At 43.1% G+C, this 14,609-nt stretch overlaps 1 protein-coding gene across 1 annotated transcript in view; it reads left to right on the top strand.

Moving 5' to 3' along the window:
* TMEM37 (transmembrane protein 37) overlaps nucleotides 1-13,563 on the top strand; it is a 48,251-nt gene extending 34,688 nt beyond the window's left edge. The window contains exon 2 of the mRNA XM_078682394.1: nucleotides 11,964-13,563. Coding sequence (XP_078538520.1) covers nucleotides 11,964-12,542 — 579 coding nt within the window. The 3' untranslated portion in view covers nucleotides 12,543-13,563. The remainder of the gene's footprint in view (nucleotides 1-11,963) is intronic.
* Nucleotides 13,564-14,609: the final 1,046 nt, after the last annotated feature.

The following is a 14,609-nucleotide window of genomic DNA, read 5'->3' as shown; positions in this document are numbered from 1 at the left end:
TCAGTGATTGGATCCAAGGCCTTGAACCAACTTCCCAACAGCCTTCACTTCATCCAATCAGAAACACCTTTCAGCAAGGCCCTGAAAACCTGGATTTTTATGGACCCAGATGCGCATTGCAGAGCGCTCATCTAATACCATCTCTCCAGCCTCAGTTACCCTGTCTGTCAAATGATCCGCTTAGCGCTACGATGCTCCTCAGAGTAATAGCTGCGTGTCACGAAGTGAAGCACTCGCAGGAGATCAGGTTGATGTGGAAATAAGGTTTATTCCTAGTAAAGCATCACATCCATAAATACACTGCAACCAGGGAGCAAGCTTGGCTTCAATTGCATCTCAAAGCATCTTACATCATGACATTCTGAAGCTCTTGGCAACAGAAGCAGAAGCCTAGAATGCCACACATCTCCCTTCTTTACAAATGAGATAAACTATAAACCAGTGCAGCATAAAAAAAACAACAAAAAAAAACAAAGATGAACACAGGAAACCATGCATACAATAAAACTCAAAGAGGAACTTCCTAGAACAAAAACCTTATGCTTCTTGACATAATAAGAAATATCGGCATGTCAATTGCTTTACATACTCACTCAAATACACTGGAGGAGAGGACACGCTCTCGGACTTCCGAATAGCATCCTAATTTCCAGAGGAGTTTGTAGGGTCAGATCTTGTTCCTCCACACAAAGGATGATTTTGAATCAAGTCATCTCTGACCACACCCACTCTGTTTAAATTCCATATGCAATAATCGGCCGTTTTGACAGCATCATTGAAGACTTTGATAACCTGCGTAGGTTTTAAAAAATCTGCAGAACCTTTTCTGTAAGGGTTTTTAACCAAAACCCAATCACCCACTTTGACAACAGTCTTTTTTTACACTTTTCCTTTGATCATAAAGCTCTTTACAAGCTTCAATCCTTCTAGACTCAGCCAACTTCCAGTCATTCTTCTCATTGCACACCTCACGATTAGACTGCATGTCATTGACCCAAGTAGGGGTCACTAGCGTGTTAGCACTTCTACCCCTGAATAATTCAAAGGGAGTCTTCCTGGTTATAGCATGAAAAGACAACCTGAGTTATCTGTTCATAGGAAAGCATTGGGCTAGATTATTATGTTTAATAAATGTTATCTACGCATAGGAAACGGCTACAAATTCACTTTTTGGACTTTTCGAAATTTTTATCACAAGCTCAAATCACTAGAACTTGGATCTGCAATACATTTTGTGAAAATATGACTTTTTAAAAGCTACATTTGCCCTGCCTGAAGTCCCTGGAAACTAAATGTGCATTTTGTTCTCCCACTTCTACCAGTCAGTAATTTCATATTTCAGTGGGCATAAATGAGGTGGGAACATACTCCTAAGACTGGGACAAAAGGTCTTTGGAGTGGAAAGGTATTTTTGTGCCCTTTACAGGATGGACCTGAGTGCTGGCCCTTATCCTGTCACAAGCCAATGTAGCTAACACATTTAGGCACATTCTTTTTTTCCCCCTGCAGCCATACCAGCTTCCTTCACATTGGGACTCTTGTTATCACAGTGTCCGATCCTGCTGGAGGGTAAAGACCTGCTTGGCAAGTCTGCTGTGTTTTTTCATATACAAACCGTACTAGATTTGTGAGCATTGGTACTTTACAGTATATGTGACATGATTATTTTGTCTTCATTGTAGTCAAATGAAGACTGTCTGAGCCTTGAAGTGCTTTTTGCCTCTCTTGATGTCCTTCTGCTTGTGTTTCCAACTTCATTAATGGGTCAAATGTTTTAAAAAAATGCATTTGAATTTTCATTTGGATGCTTGACATGAATTTCATTGTATCTCTATGTAATATGTTTTATGGTATCTTACTGTAAGGAACCCTTGTTCCTTAAATTACTTATACCCATGGCTCCTTTATACCCTTGGGTTACCCATTGTTTTTGTAAAACAGGTGTTTTCATGTGACATTTGGGGCACTTTTGAAAGGAGGGAAACAGATTGACAAAACTGTTTGTGTGTATCTATTGTCTCGTTGCTGAAATATCAACGTTGTTCTACAAACTTCTATACCTGAGCTTGTTGGGGATACACGGATTGTCTGAAACTGGATTTGAATGTTCTATGGTTGGGGGACACCAGGATTACCATAGTACACTCCCCACATACACCCCCAAACCTCATGGCCCAAGTTTAGTTTTAGCGAAAACTTTGGGCATTTTCAAGATGGTCAAAGTAGATAGGGTTAGCCCCAGGAACCTTTTACCTTATTGGTTAGGGCAAGCCCAGGGGTCATCACTCCTACTCAAAGCTCGTGCCAGGTATGAACATAGCTCCTTCAGGCACCCACTTCAGAACACTCTTGGACCTGTAGAAGATCAGAAGAGGATTGAACCTGCTGTCTGAAACCTGACAAGAGTCCTGGAAACTGGAGGAATTAACCTGCTCTCTCTCGTACCCAGGACAAAGAAGTGGACTGCAAGAGTCATAAGGCTGACCGCTTGTTAAAGCTACAGGGACACAACAAGTTAGAGGACATCTTTTCCTGCAACTGCCCAGATGACCAGTGGCAAATGGACTGGGAACAGAATCTCCTTTTCGTGTCTGCCTGCCACCCTTTGAGACTCTGAGTGCCTAGTCTTCCGTCCTTGGAGGCTTAGGAAGTGGCCTCCTGTCACTGATTGCAGCTTAAAAGCCTAAAGCCAGAAGTTCAGATCTTTGAGCAGGACTAAACTGTTCAGTGAATCCGGCCCATGCTCCATTGTGGTCAGTTTGAAATTGCACCTAGGTCTTATTCTACTGCTACCATTGACTATCATTGCCCCTTTATGCTTCTTGGCGCTATTTCTACTTCAAACTTTCAACAACAAAAAAACTATATCTCCAGTTCCCTCTATTGGATTTTTGCCATTTTGGTGTTCATTTTGTTTGTTCAATTTTGTTCAGTTTTTCTAATTCATTTAGAGATTTCTATTGTTTTTCATTTCAGCTTCATTACTATTTACAGTGCTTCCAAGTTAAGCCTGTCTGAACTGTGTTATAGCTACCAGGGGGTTGATCCCAGCTATATTTAGTGAGTTTAATGGTTCATCCTAGCAAGGATCATGATTATTACTTGAGGTGAGTACTTACCATACTGAACTAATAACCCAAACCTTACAGGCCTATCCTTAACCTCTGAGAAAGAAAGTTGAAGTGAATCGCTGTAGAGCATAGGCAGCATAAAAAGAAGGAAATTGTTTTTGACAACAATAGACATGCTATTTTGCATTAACAATTTTCTGGCATTATTGGTATTCTGTTAACAATATGTATATACACAGAGTTTACAGGCTATTGAGAAGGTCAGCAGTGAATAATTGAAAACAATGCGTTTTTCTCATTTATTTGTTACTAATCACAGTTTCTGTAATGTAACGCTCTGTCCGGGGCAGGAGATACAGGCATTTAAAGTTAGTTACCTCAGGAGGACTGACTGCTGAAAGAAGCATGTGGCACTCTGCTACAAAAACTTCTAATTCCCCAGGTGAAGGCTAAGGCCCCAGATGTCAACACAATCCTGTTTCTCTTGCTGTTTAATTTTGTGTGTGGAATAGAACATGTTTTGGACCACCTTCCGAACCTCCTTCATCCCTGGGGACCCCATCCCCTAGGGCCTGATGCAGTTGGGGAGAGCCTGGAAACCCCCATTCCCCACAGGAAAAAAAGAGGAGCCTGATGCCTTGCATGCTGTCCCACCACAGCCCCACCCCACCACCCCCCCCAGTCTGGTTGTGGGGCATGCCTGCACACTGCCTCCTGCCTGCGACTAGTATGACCCCAGTAGAAGAGCAGCATTGATGCAAGCACTTCTGGAGCTTTGCGCTCATACCCTGTATAGTGAGGGTTACTCAGTTGCTTGGTTCTAAAGCGGCAGTAGCAGTGTAATGAAAGTGAATGACACTCAGACACATGTTATTGATTCAAGTATTTTATTGACTCTGTGGATGATTAACAATAAACGTTTTAGCAGTATAATCTGTTATTGGCTCTTGGTATAACCTCTATTGATTGGTGAATTGTACCATATATGGCATATTAGTACTGTCCCAATTTATCTCCATGGGATTACAATGGTGAAATCTAAAAGATTCTCTGCTTTTACTTATGCGATGGTACTCTGGTAAAGCCAGTAGACATGCCTTATTGATAATGACACCTCCTCCTTATCGATACCTCATCTAGTATAGGCGGAGTATTGTGGTTGTAGGGTTCAGGACCCACTGGATTATTATTTATGTATTTATTTGGATAGTTTTATAAAGCGCAAACATGACCCGTAAGGATATCGGAGTGCTGTACAAAGGAGCACACGCGAAAATGAATACACCACCATTAAGGACCTTAACAAGCACAAATAACAAACTAGAGCAACAACCCATCTTGTGGGACATGTGGAGTAACAGAAGAGCAACCAATCTTTTGGAGCATGTGGAGAAACAAAAATTGCAACGTTGAAAGAGATATCAAAGAGTATCAACAAGAAATAAAAGTTTGTTATGTTGGCTTCGGGACTATTGCTTTAGATGGTTAGTCTGGAGTAACCATTTGACGTTTTTTGAATGAGTAAGTAGAGGAGTCAGATCTCATCTGGTATAATGTGATATAAGGGTGTCACCAAAGGTATTTACACCTACATAACTGTGCATATTTGTAATTAATGCATAGTATTTAGTAGGGAGAGAGACAGAGAGAGAAAATATGTGTGTGTGTATATTCATTAAAAAGTACTTTGTTTTCAGTCGCAATATCGCTCGCTGGAAAAATATTTATTGAGTTGTGGTGTTGCTACCAGCTAGCTGGGGTTACTAGCCCACACCACCATACCCGAGTAGGTCTCGGACTGCTCTGCTTCTTTACTCTGAGAGAGTAAAGTACTGTAATGGGGTAATTGATTCACAGTAAAAAGACCAGTATGAAAACATATTATTCGTGAAGGACTCCCATCTTTTGCAACTGATAACCATAATACACTTATAGGAAATTGGGTTAAGGCTGTTGAGGATTATTGGGAAAGAAGCTATCATTCCTCCCTGGGTGTATTTATTTCGTTGAGATTTGTATATATTTGCAGTGAATCATTTATTATACACTATACAAACCATTGTATCACAAACCTGATGCACCTTACAGTATGGAAGTCGCTACATTGAGTAGGGGTTGCAAACTCTCCTAAATAAAACTGGTCAGCGATTTAACTTGCGCATAATTACTGTTAGTGTTGACTTTTCTGAAATAATTCGTCACCATGTTTTGATCAGCTAAATTCCCATTGGTGGCCTTAAGCAGGATAGCACATAACTTGAATTTAGTGGGCAGAAATGTTCACACATTTCTTGCAATTCATGAAGGGACAAATGTGCTGCAATACGATTCATTTGGGCAATAGTCCCTCCAGAGAGTTCGTACTTGGAAAATTAAACCAGTACATTTTGATTTGGTAAACCTTCTAAGCAGCATTTGGGCCTGCAACTGCCGAAATTAAATTGAAAGAAATGCCACTTGCCCTCTGTTCTTCCCAAATATAAAGGGAACGCAGTCTTACTAACAATACATATCCTATGACCACTGTCGGATATTTGTAGGAGTTGGCAGGTGAGGTACGTAAATCAAACCAATTGAAAAATGAAAATTAAAGCAATTGAAAAATTCATACTCCTCGCTTAATGGTGGAATGGTTCCATAGAACCTTTGTTAATGTCCGTGTGTGAGAAGAATTTTTTTTCTTTCACACAGTGGTTCTATATGTGTTTGTAGAAGCAGATGAAGTGTTCTGTACACTACTATGTACTGAATTGGAGGTGTTCAACCGCTGATAATACTGTCACGCCTACAGGAAGATATTCTCAAGTGGAATGCAAAACATGCGGTACTCCTGTTAAAACTGGTTTCTGCGAGACCCGTATCGTTAATTTTAGTAGCTTGTTTTGAAACCCAGGAGACCAATGAATAGAGCATAAGCAGAGTGTAAGCGCCAGGATGCCAGGATGCCTGCAATGGTGACAGCTGCGCTTTATAAATTCTTAAATAATAATATAATAAAAACCGTTAGATATTAAACAACTGGATATGGGAGGGTTAAAAGGTAAATCATAATAAGATGAAATGTAGATTTTCCTAGTTGTTATGACGGAAAGTCTTAATTTTATTAAAGACACGGAGGCGAGTATTATGCATTTCTTATCTTGCAAATTTATTACAGCAGCCAAGATAAGTGAACCACAGTTCCCAGAGGGCCAGGCGACAACTGGGCCATGGGAACGGGAAAAAAACGATAACTCAGTAACCAATCCGCATTAGGAACATAGATAAGAGACCAAACTGACTGCGCACTTCCTCTATGGCAAGACCGGAGGCTCCTATTATGCTTGTTCAAAGCATATCAATAACATCAGAAGCTACCGAATGAATAGGCTTACAATAAAACATACGAAAAATACTGTCATTGGACCAATCGGCTGATCTCAGGATGTCCTCCAAGCGGGAGCCAGACCAAAAGGCCTTGGAAGCCATGGCTCCCCTGGCCGAATGCGCTCCGAAAACGGAGACGTCAATACCGGCAAGGGACATCACCCAACGAACCCACCTGGCAAGGGTAGGGGAGGACACAGGAAGATGGGGCTTTCGGAAAGAGATAAAGGAGTTGGGAACAAGAGGGCGCTCTGAGATCAGCTGTTTTCCGTTCGTACACCTTCAAACACTGTCCTACACATAACTGGGGGCGAGCAGGAAAATAAGGATAAAAAACAGAGTCTAAATTAGTCTTGGTTCGTCTGCGAATCTGGAACAACACACCTGTAGGGGAAAATTGACGAGAAGAAATATCTAAAGCTCTAACATCAGAAACTCTTTTGATGGATATTAAGCATAATAACATAGTAAGCTTAGCAGATAACATTTTAAGAGATAAGGCAGAGTTTTCTGGCCAGTCCGTAAACAGTTTAAGCACCACAGAAACATCCCAAAAAAAGGTATACTTAGCCAACGGAGGTTTGGAGCAGCGAACACCTTTGAGGAGGCGACAGATCAAAGGATGAGCGCCAACTGGTTTGCCATCGATCTGGGCGTGGTTGAGCGAAATGGCCAAACGATAGAGGTTGACAGTACGATAAGCCTTACCGGCACTGGCTTCAGAAGCCCAAAAATTAACGATAAAATTCAAAGGGGCTGAAAGGGGATCGATATTCCTTTCCAAACACCAGCTTGCCCAAAGAGACCAGGCGGATTTGTATGCCTTGGAAGTTCCAGGAGCCCAGGCTTGGCTGATAAAGAGAGCAGCTTCTTGTGAAATAAAGAGGTTAGAAGAGGAAGGCCAGAAACTTTCCAGGCCGACAGTCAAGGAGTTGTCCAAGATAAGATTGTGGCGATCGCTTTGGGGATTGAGAAGAAGATCCTCGAAAGATGGGAGAAGAACTGGAAAGTCTATCGCCATCTCTAGAAGAGAGGGGAACCAGATCTGAGCTTGCCAAAAGGGAGCAACCAACACCAGAGAGGTGGACTGTCGTCGAACCTGAGAAAGTACCCTGTTGATCATGAGGAAAGGGGGGAAAGCATAGTTGAGGTGACAAGACCAATCCTGAAGGAAGGCATCCGTTGCCAGGGCCAAAGCGTCCGGCCGCCAACTGTAGAACCGGGGCAATTGAGAGTTGAGCCGGGAAGCAAATAGATCGATAGAAAAGGGACCCCATTTGTGAGAAAGAGAAAGGAAAACGGAGGGACAGAGCTTCCAATCGCTGGAGTCTCGGAGGAACCTCGAGTGCCAATCCGCTACTGAGTTGAGGTCTCCTGGGAGGTACTCTGCTGTTAGGGAAAGTTGATGAGCTAGACAGTACTCCCACAGGCTTTTCGCTAAATCCGCTAGGGGTTTTGATTTGGTCCCACCAAGATGATTGATATGGCGGACCGCAGAAACATTGTCCATACGCAGGAGGATGGAACAACGAATTATGTCTTTTGACAGGCTTTGAATCGCAAAGGAACCTGCAAGCATCTCTAAACAGTTGATGTGCAATTTGGACTCCTCTGAAGACCATGTACCTCCAGTCAAGATTGGACCACATCGGGCGCCCCAACCCGATAGACTGGCATCAGATTCTAATACAAGATCTGGGGCTGAGGCAAAGATAGTGCGCCCGTTCCACGCATCTAAATGGTCTATCCACCATTGAAGTTCGTTGCGGGATTCGAGATCTAGGGCGACGAGATCTGCGTAGGCAAGACCTTGGCGAAGATGTCTGATTTTTAGTCTTTGGAGAGCACGATAGTGGAAAGGACCTGGGAAGATGGCTTGAATGGAAGAGGAGAGAAGACCAACGATCCTGGCCAGGGACCTAAGAGACAGAAGAGAGGTCTGAAGGACGGAAGCAATCTCCGCTTAGATTCTGGAAACCTTGGAAAGAGGAAGGCGGAGAGACGCAGCTACTGAGTCCACTAGGAAACCCAAGAACTCCGTGTTCTGAGATGGAGTCAGAGACGACTTCTCGACATTGATGAGAAAGCCCAGGTCTAGGAGAAGAGCCCGAGTCGTCTGTAAATCTGACAGCTGATCCTGTCTGTCTGAGTTCAAGATCAAAATGTCGTCTAAGTAGATGATGAGTCTGATCCCGAGAGAGCGAAGAAAGGCGGCCACTGGCCTCAATAGTTTTGTGAAGCACCATGGAGCCGAAGATAGACCAAAGGGAAGAGAGGTGAAACAGTAGGTCACTCCTGACCAATGAAATTGCAGAAACTTCCAGTGGGACTGGTGAAAAGGAACAGTAAGATAGGCGTCCTGCAGGTCCAAACGAACCATCCAATCCGCGGAGCGAAGAGTGTCCCGTAGATGAAGAATCGTCTCCATTTTGAAATGACGGTACACCACAAATTGGTTGAACCACTTCAAGTTGATTACTGGACGTAGTTTCTTGTTTTTCTTTTGTACCAGAAAAATGGGGCTTAGAAAGCCTGAGGAGTCGAAGGGAAAAATGCGGATGGCTTGTTTCAGAAGTAAAGAGTTGACCTCATTTGAGATGAGATCGGCCATAAGCGAGGAGAAGACTAGAGGAGGAGGGAAAGAGGTCTGGACAGGTGGAGAAGAGAGTTCTATAAGATAGCCCTGAACAGTGTTTAAGACCCAAGGATCTGAAGTTATAGTGTGCCATTTTGCCAGAAAGAGTTTTAGGCGACCCCCTACAGGAGGGGAAAAAGAAGGGCTTACCTTGCTGGTTGGAGTTGGGGTTGCGATAGCCTTTTTGGCCTCTGCCACGGAAGCCACGGCCTCGCTGTGGGTAGAATTGTGGCTTGTAATCCTGGTTGTTACCGTAGGAACCTCTGGAGCCTTGGTTATAAGGACGGCTGGAAGAACGGCCCCTGCCTCGTCCGGCCCGTCCCAAAAACACGAGGGGTAAAGACCTTCTTGATGGACTGTTGGGCTTTGTCCAAAGAGGCAAAGGTAGAAACCAACCTGCTGAGGTCACGAACCAGGTTGTCACCAAAAAGAAGACCATTGGCTTTGGAGCCGTGATCCATAGGGCGAGATTGGCGAGTTTTGGATCCAACTTAATCAAGAGGCCTTTACGACGCTCATGAGTAATGGCCGAATTAGCAGACACAATCGCAATGGACCGCACACCACTAGCCCCTCCTCCGGATCGCCCCTAGTGACTCTGGTACATGGAGTTCTTGAGTGGTTCACCCCAGTGGGTGCAAGTAGGTACTTCTTGAACTGATGATCTCTAGACCCGATACATGTCCCGGGTTTTTGGATATTGCCCAAGGCATGGCTCGGGTTTTGGGATAACTTCCCTCATCAGTAGAGAAAATAGTTGGGGGTGGAAGAGAAGGCCGCCAAGCAACCGTCAAAGGCCTCGATGCCCGAACCGGCACGCAGGTGCGTCGTCCAGGAGCCCGTCGGCTCAAAGCTCAAGGGAGCCAATTTGTAGACACAATTGCAATGGACCGCACACCGCTAGCCCCTCCTCCGGATCGCCCCTAGGGACTCTGGTACATGGAGTACTTGAGTGGTTCACCCCAGTGGGTGCAAGTAGGTACTTCTTGAACTGATGATCTCTAGACCCGATACATGTCCCGGGTTTTTGGATATCGCCCAAGACATGGCTCGGGTTTCGGGATAACTTCCCTCATCAGTAGAGAAAATAGTTAGGGGTGGAAGAGAAGGCCGCCAAGCAACCGTCAAAGGCCTCGATGCCCGAACCAGCACGCAGGTGCTTCATCCAGGAGCCCGGATCGCCCCTAGGGTACATGGAGTTCTTGAGTGCCAGTTCGGGCATCGAGGCCTTTGACGGTTGCTTGGCGGCCTTCTCTTCCACCCCTAACTATTTTCTCTACTGATGAGGGAAGTTATCCCGAAACCCGAGCCATGTCTTGGGCGATATCCAAAAACCCGGGACATGTATCGGGTCTAGAGATCATCAGTTCAAGAAGTACCTACTTGCACCCACTGGGGTGAACCACTCAAGAACTCCATGTACCAGAGTCCCTAGGGGCGATCCGGAGGAGGGGCTAGCGGTGTGCGGTCCATTGCAATTGTGTCTACAAATTGGCTCCCTTGAGCTTTGAGCCGACGGGCTACTGGACGACGCACCTGCGTGCCGGTTAGGGCATCGAGGCCTTTGACGGTTGCTTGGCGGCCTTCTCTTCCACCCCTAACTATTTTCTCTGCTGATGAGGGAAGTTATCCCGAAACCCGAGCCATGTCTTGAGCGATATCCAAAAACCCGGGACATGTATCGGGTCTAGAGATCATCAGTTCAAGAAGTACCTACTTGCACCCACTGGGGTGAACCACTCAAGAACTCCATGTACCAGAGTCACTAGGGGCGATCCGGAGGAGGGGCTAGTGGTGTGCGGTCCATTGCGATTGTGTCTGCTAATTCGGCCATTACTCATGAGCGTCGTAAAGGCCTCTTGATTACCAATACCAGGCGATTGTAATTCCTAGATGCAGAATTAACATCACATTAAAGTCTTTTGCCTACAGAATGGAAAATTGTTAAGGAAATTTGTTACTTAATGGATTTTTATAAGCTTTCACAAGGATTCAGAGAAAAAAGCTTTGATTGGTTAATGGCACATAAAGCCCCCAACCCTGCAATCCCACACGGCCCCATGTCTGTTTACCTTATCTGAAGATAGTATGGTTTATTGGGGTACAAATTGATTTCTTGAGTGGAATTCAAAATAACGTGGCCTCAAATGACGACTGAATTGTGCTTTAAGCTGTGCTGCAGGCATAGTCTATTAATCCGCCGACTGGCCTATTTCTTCCTGAAGATAACGCCTCCTGTTACTCGTACCCATTGCCTTCATTATCACAAATGATTGTCCACTAGATTTTCCTCCTTTAACATTTTCCTCCTAAATCCCAAACCCCTTGCATCAAAACAAGGCCGCTGAGACACTTAAAATTGTCGACTTACTTGAAATCTTTTAATGGCTTAACAGTTTTTTTAAAAACCATTTTCGATGTATTTAATCAGAGGGGATCTAAATGTGTTTTGGTGTTTCTTAACTTTAAGGCCCTTATGGTACAACATGACTAAAATGTATCTTTGCTCTAATTCGTAATTACATAACTGTTAATAATGATTGGCACTTTATAAATGTTAGGACGAACCAAGCGAATATTGCAGTCTGTACTCTAGTGTTGTGAAGCCTTGGACCACGAGGGCTGGATGCTTGCAAGAGCGTAGCACACCCATTCATTTTATAAACTACTACCGTTTAGATTTGTTGCACCGAAATCTTTCATACAGATGTCCTGAGAATCTCACATGGTCCCAGTGCTCAAATATTGACAAACCAGTTTCACCCAATGAATAAATGAAAACAAGTTTTTACTGTGCAATATATATCTCCTTTGTCTTTATGCAATAATCAAAACAATTAACTTGGTAGCGATCTCCGTGGTTAATTGAATTCTCTGTTTTTTATTCATAGGTGCCGAGGCTGCCTCCTTGCAGAAAATCCAACAGATCATTTTTTGAGACATTTATTAGAGTTTTAATTGTTCTTTGTGCTGCTATAGCCATGATACTGTCATCCATTTCAGTCTGTGATGGCCGCTGGCTCCTTGCCCATGAAAAGCTCTTTGGACTTTGGCACTTCTGTGTTACAAATGACTTCAGTGCCCCAACATGTACTACAGATATTGACTTTGCTCAAGTGGAAGGGCTAAGCCTGGGAATGATCTTCTGCAGAAGTGCGCTCTCGTTTGCTGTAGTCAGTGCCATCTTCGGCCTTGAGCTTATGATGGTCTCCCTCATCTGCGAAGATGTTCACTCCAGGCGTAAATGGTTCCTGGGATCTCTTCTCATTATTGTATCATTTGTTCTGTCTTCTGGAGGTGTGTTGGGATTTGTAATTATCCTGAGAAATTATGTGACATTCACTGGCTTCACCTTGCCTTACTGGTGTGAATTCACTGCTGTGTTCCTGTTTTTTCTCAATGGAATAAGTGGAATTCACATAAATAGCATCACGGATCCGTGGAGCAGACCAGGCATTGGAAAAGTGTAGGAGCTAAAGCTCCTTTTGAACTTCAAATTTTATAATTTTTTCCATATATGACTGACTGACTATTGCTCTTGTGTAAGAGAAAAAAAGAAAGTTTGTGTTCTTGAAGATCCACATTAATAAACCGGATCTATTCCTTAGAATGTTACTAAGGATAGATGTTTGATTTTGCTCTATAATATACAGGCATAGATCACTGATCGAAAGATCCAAGAACCAATAAAGTGTTGATGTAATGTACAATGAATCTAATTAAATATTGTTCGGGTAAGACCCTAGCCAGAAAACTTTGATCATAAGATGTTTTTTTCCAACAACATCTGCATATGTGCATCTTTATCTCCTTTGAATATGGACATATACATTGAAAAAGCGAAGAACAGTTAGAATGGACCATTACTGAAACCACTATTTTATATAATCGTGATCAGTGTTTATTGTTAGATTGAAAATATATTTTTCTGCACTTTTTAAACGAGTCCAGTTCTAAATTTGATAAACTCGTTTTCATCTTTGTACTGAATGCCTCCTGTGTTGATGCTGCACAGTTTTGATAGTAGTCTTTAGTCGATTTTGCTGGATTAAATGTACTCCAAACACTTTTATAGGACGCCCTTACCATAATTTCCGTATCGAATGAGGATCTAGCTTGGTCAATTTCTCCATCTTTCTCATTTGTTGCTTTTCACAGGTTAGCATTTAAATTTTTGTTAGTCTTATGTGATGTCATTTGAATACCAGTTTTAAGAAGAAAACTTTTCAGCCAAGAAAACGTTTTACATGGGCATTTTTTGAGTTTTGGGAATGAACACCATTCAGTCTTTTGAGAAGTTTCTTCTTAACTTTAGCACTGTCTTTTGGAAAACTTGTAAATTTCTTTGTGTTATTCTGCTACCAATTAATCTGTATGCACTTTACGATTCTGACTCCATTCCGTTATTTGTACGAATTCAGTGGATAAAATGTTTGCACCTAGCTGGTGCTTGATATTATAATTTATATATACATTAAAGATTTCATATTATAAGCAAATGTGCAGTTCTTTTCTAAAGACCCTCCCAGACCACTGGGCACCTCAGACGCATGTGTTCCAGGTGTGGAGTGTGGTTTCCGCATATTCTATGGTAGACTAATCTTATTGCATCAAGGTACATTGAAGCTCTGTCTGCGTTAAAAGAACTGTTTAAAGTTTACAATTGGTTCATCATATTGGGGTGCTTGTGGTCGTATAACTCGAAGTATCCCAGCAAAGCAAGAGTCATTTGCTCACATTTTTAGCGCTCCTGTGGTACTTCAGTATTACATAACTGACTGCAGACACTTGTGCGAACTCTTCCATATTGTGGAAGGAACTCTAACACATTGACCACCAGTGCAGTCCTAATAATTCTTTCCTTTATATGATTGGAAGGGTGGCCCCAAACACATTTTGGAACACTTTGTTTCCTCTGAGCTTTCGCTCTATTGAAGATGTGGAAACTGGAGCAAATCAGCCATCCAGTGGCACACTATGCCACAAATGAAGAGGTGCAGTCCGTCACAAGCCCCCACCCTCACTCTAGGATTGAGGTATGGAGTGCCAGGTTGGGTGTAGTGGCATACTGTGGGCAGAGCCATGCACCCTCAACAAAAGCAGCCTGGTTCCCTTGTGTTGAAATTTGGATAAGGAGTTTGAAACAACTACTTTGATGCTGTGCTGTTCCCTGAACAGGAACAAATTCGCATTTCCACTGGGGATAGCACATTTTATTTATTTAACTTTTTTTATGTGGCACTCATTCTCATTTTGTGTTGGGTGCACCTGCCTGGTACAAACCAGGACTGTGCCATGTTAATGTAATACGACCCATGTTTCTCACAGTGTGGGTACTGAGACTGGCATTACCTAACTTTGCTTCAGTCGGCCAATGTTAGGCCTCCTTTAATCATGTAAAGCAAAATCAACCTTGTGATGGAATGCACATGTCCCGTATGAACCCCTTTTAGCATTTTCTTTCCTGTGCTAGCGCTGCATGGCACTGTTGTCAAGATGTTCAATTAACTAGTTTCAATCCTAGAGAATTTACAGAA

This window comes from Lissotriton helveticus, chromosome 3_1 (assembly GCF_964261635.1).
Source record: "Lissotriton helveticus chromosome 3_1, aLisHel1.1, whole genome shotgun sequence".
Classification (NCBI taxonomy): Eukaryota; Metazoa; Chordata; class Amphibia; order Caudata; family Salamandridae; genus Lissotriton; species Lissotriton helveticus.
Note: the sequence above shows the minus strand (reverse complement) of the source record. Positions and strands in the feature narration are given on the sequence as shown.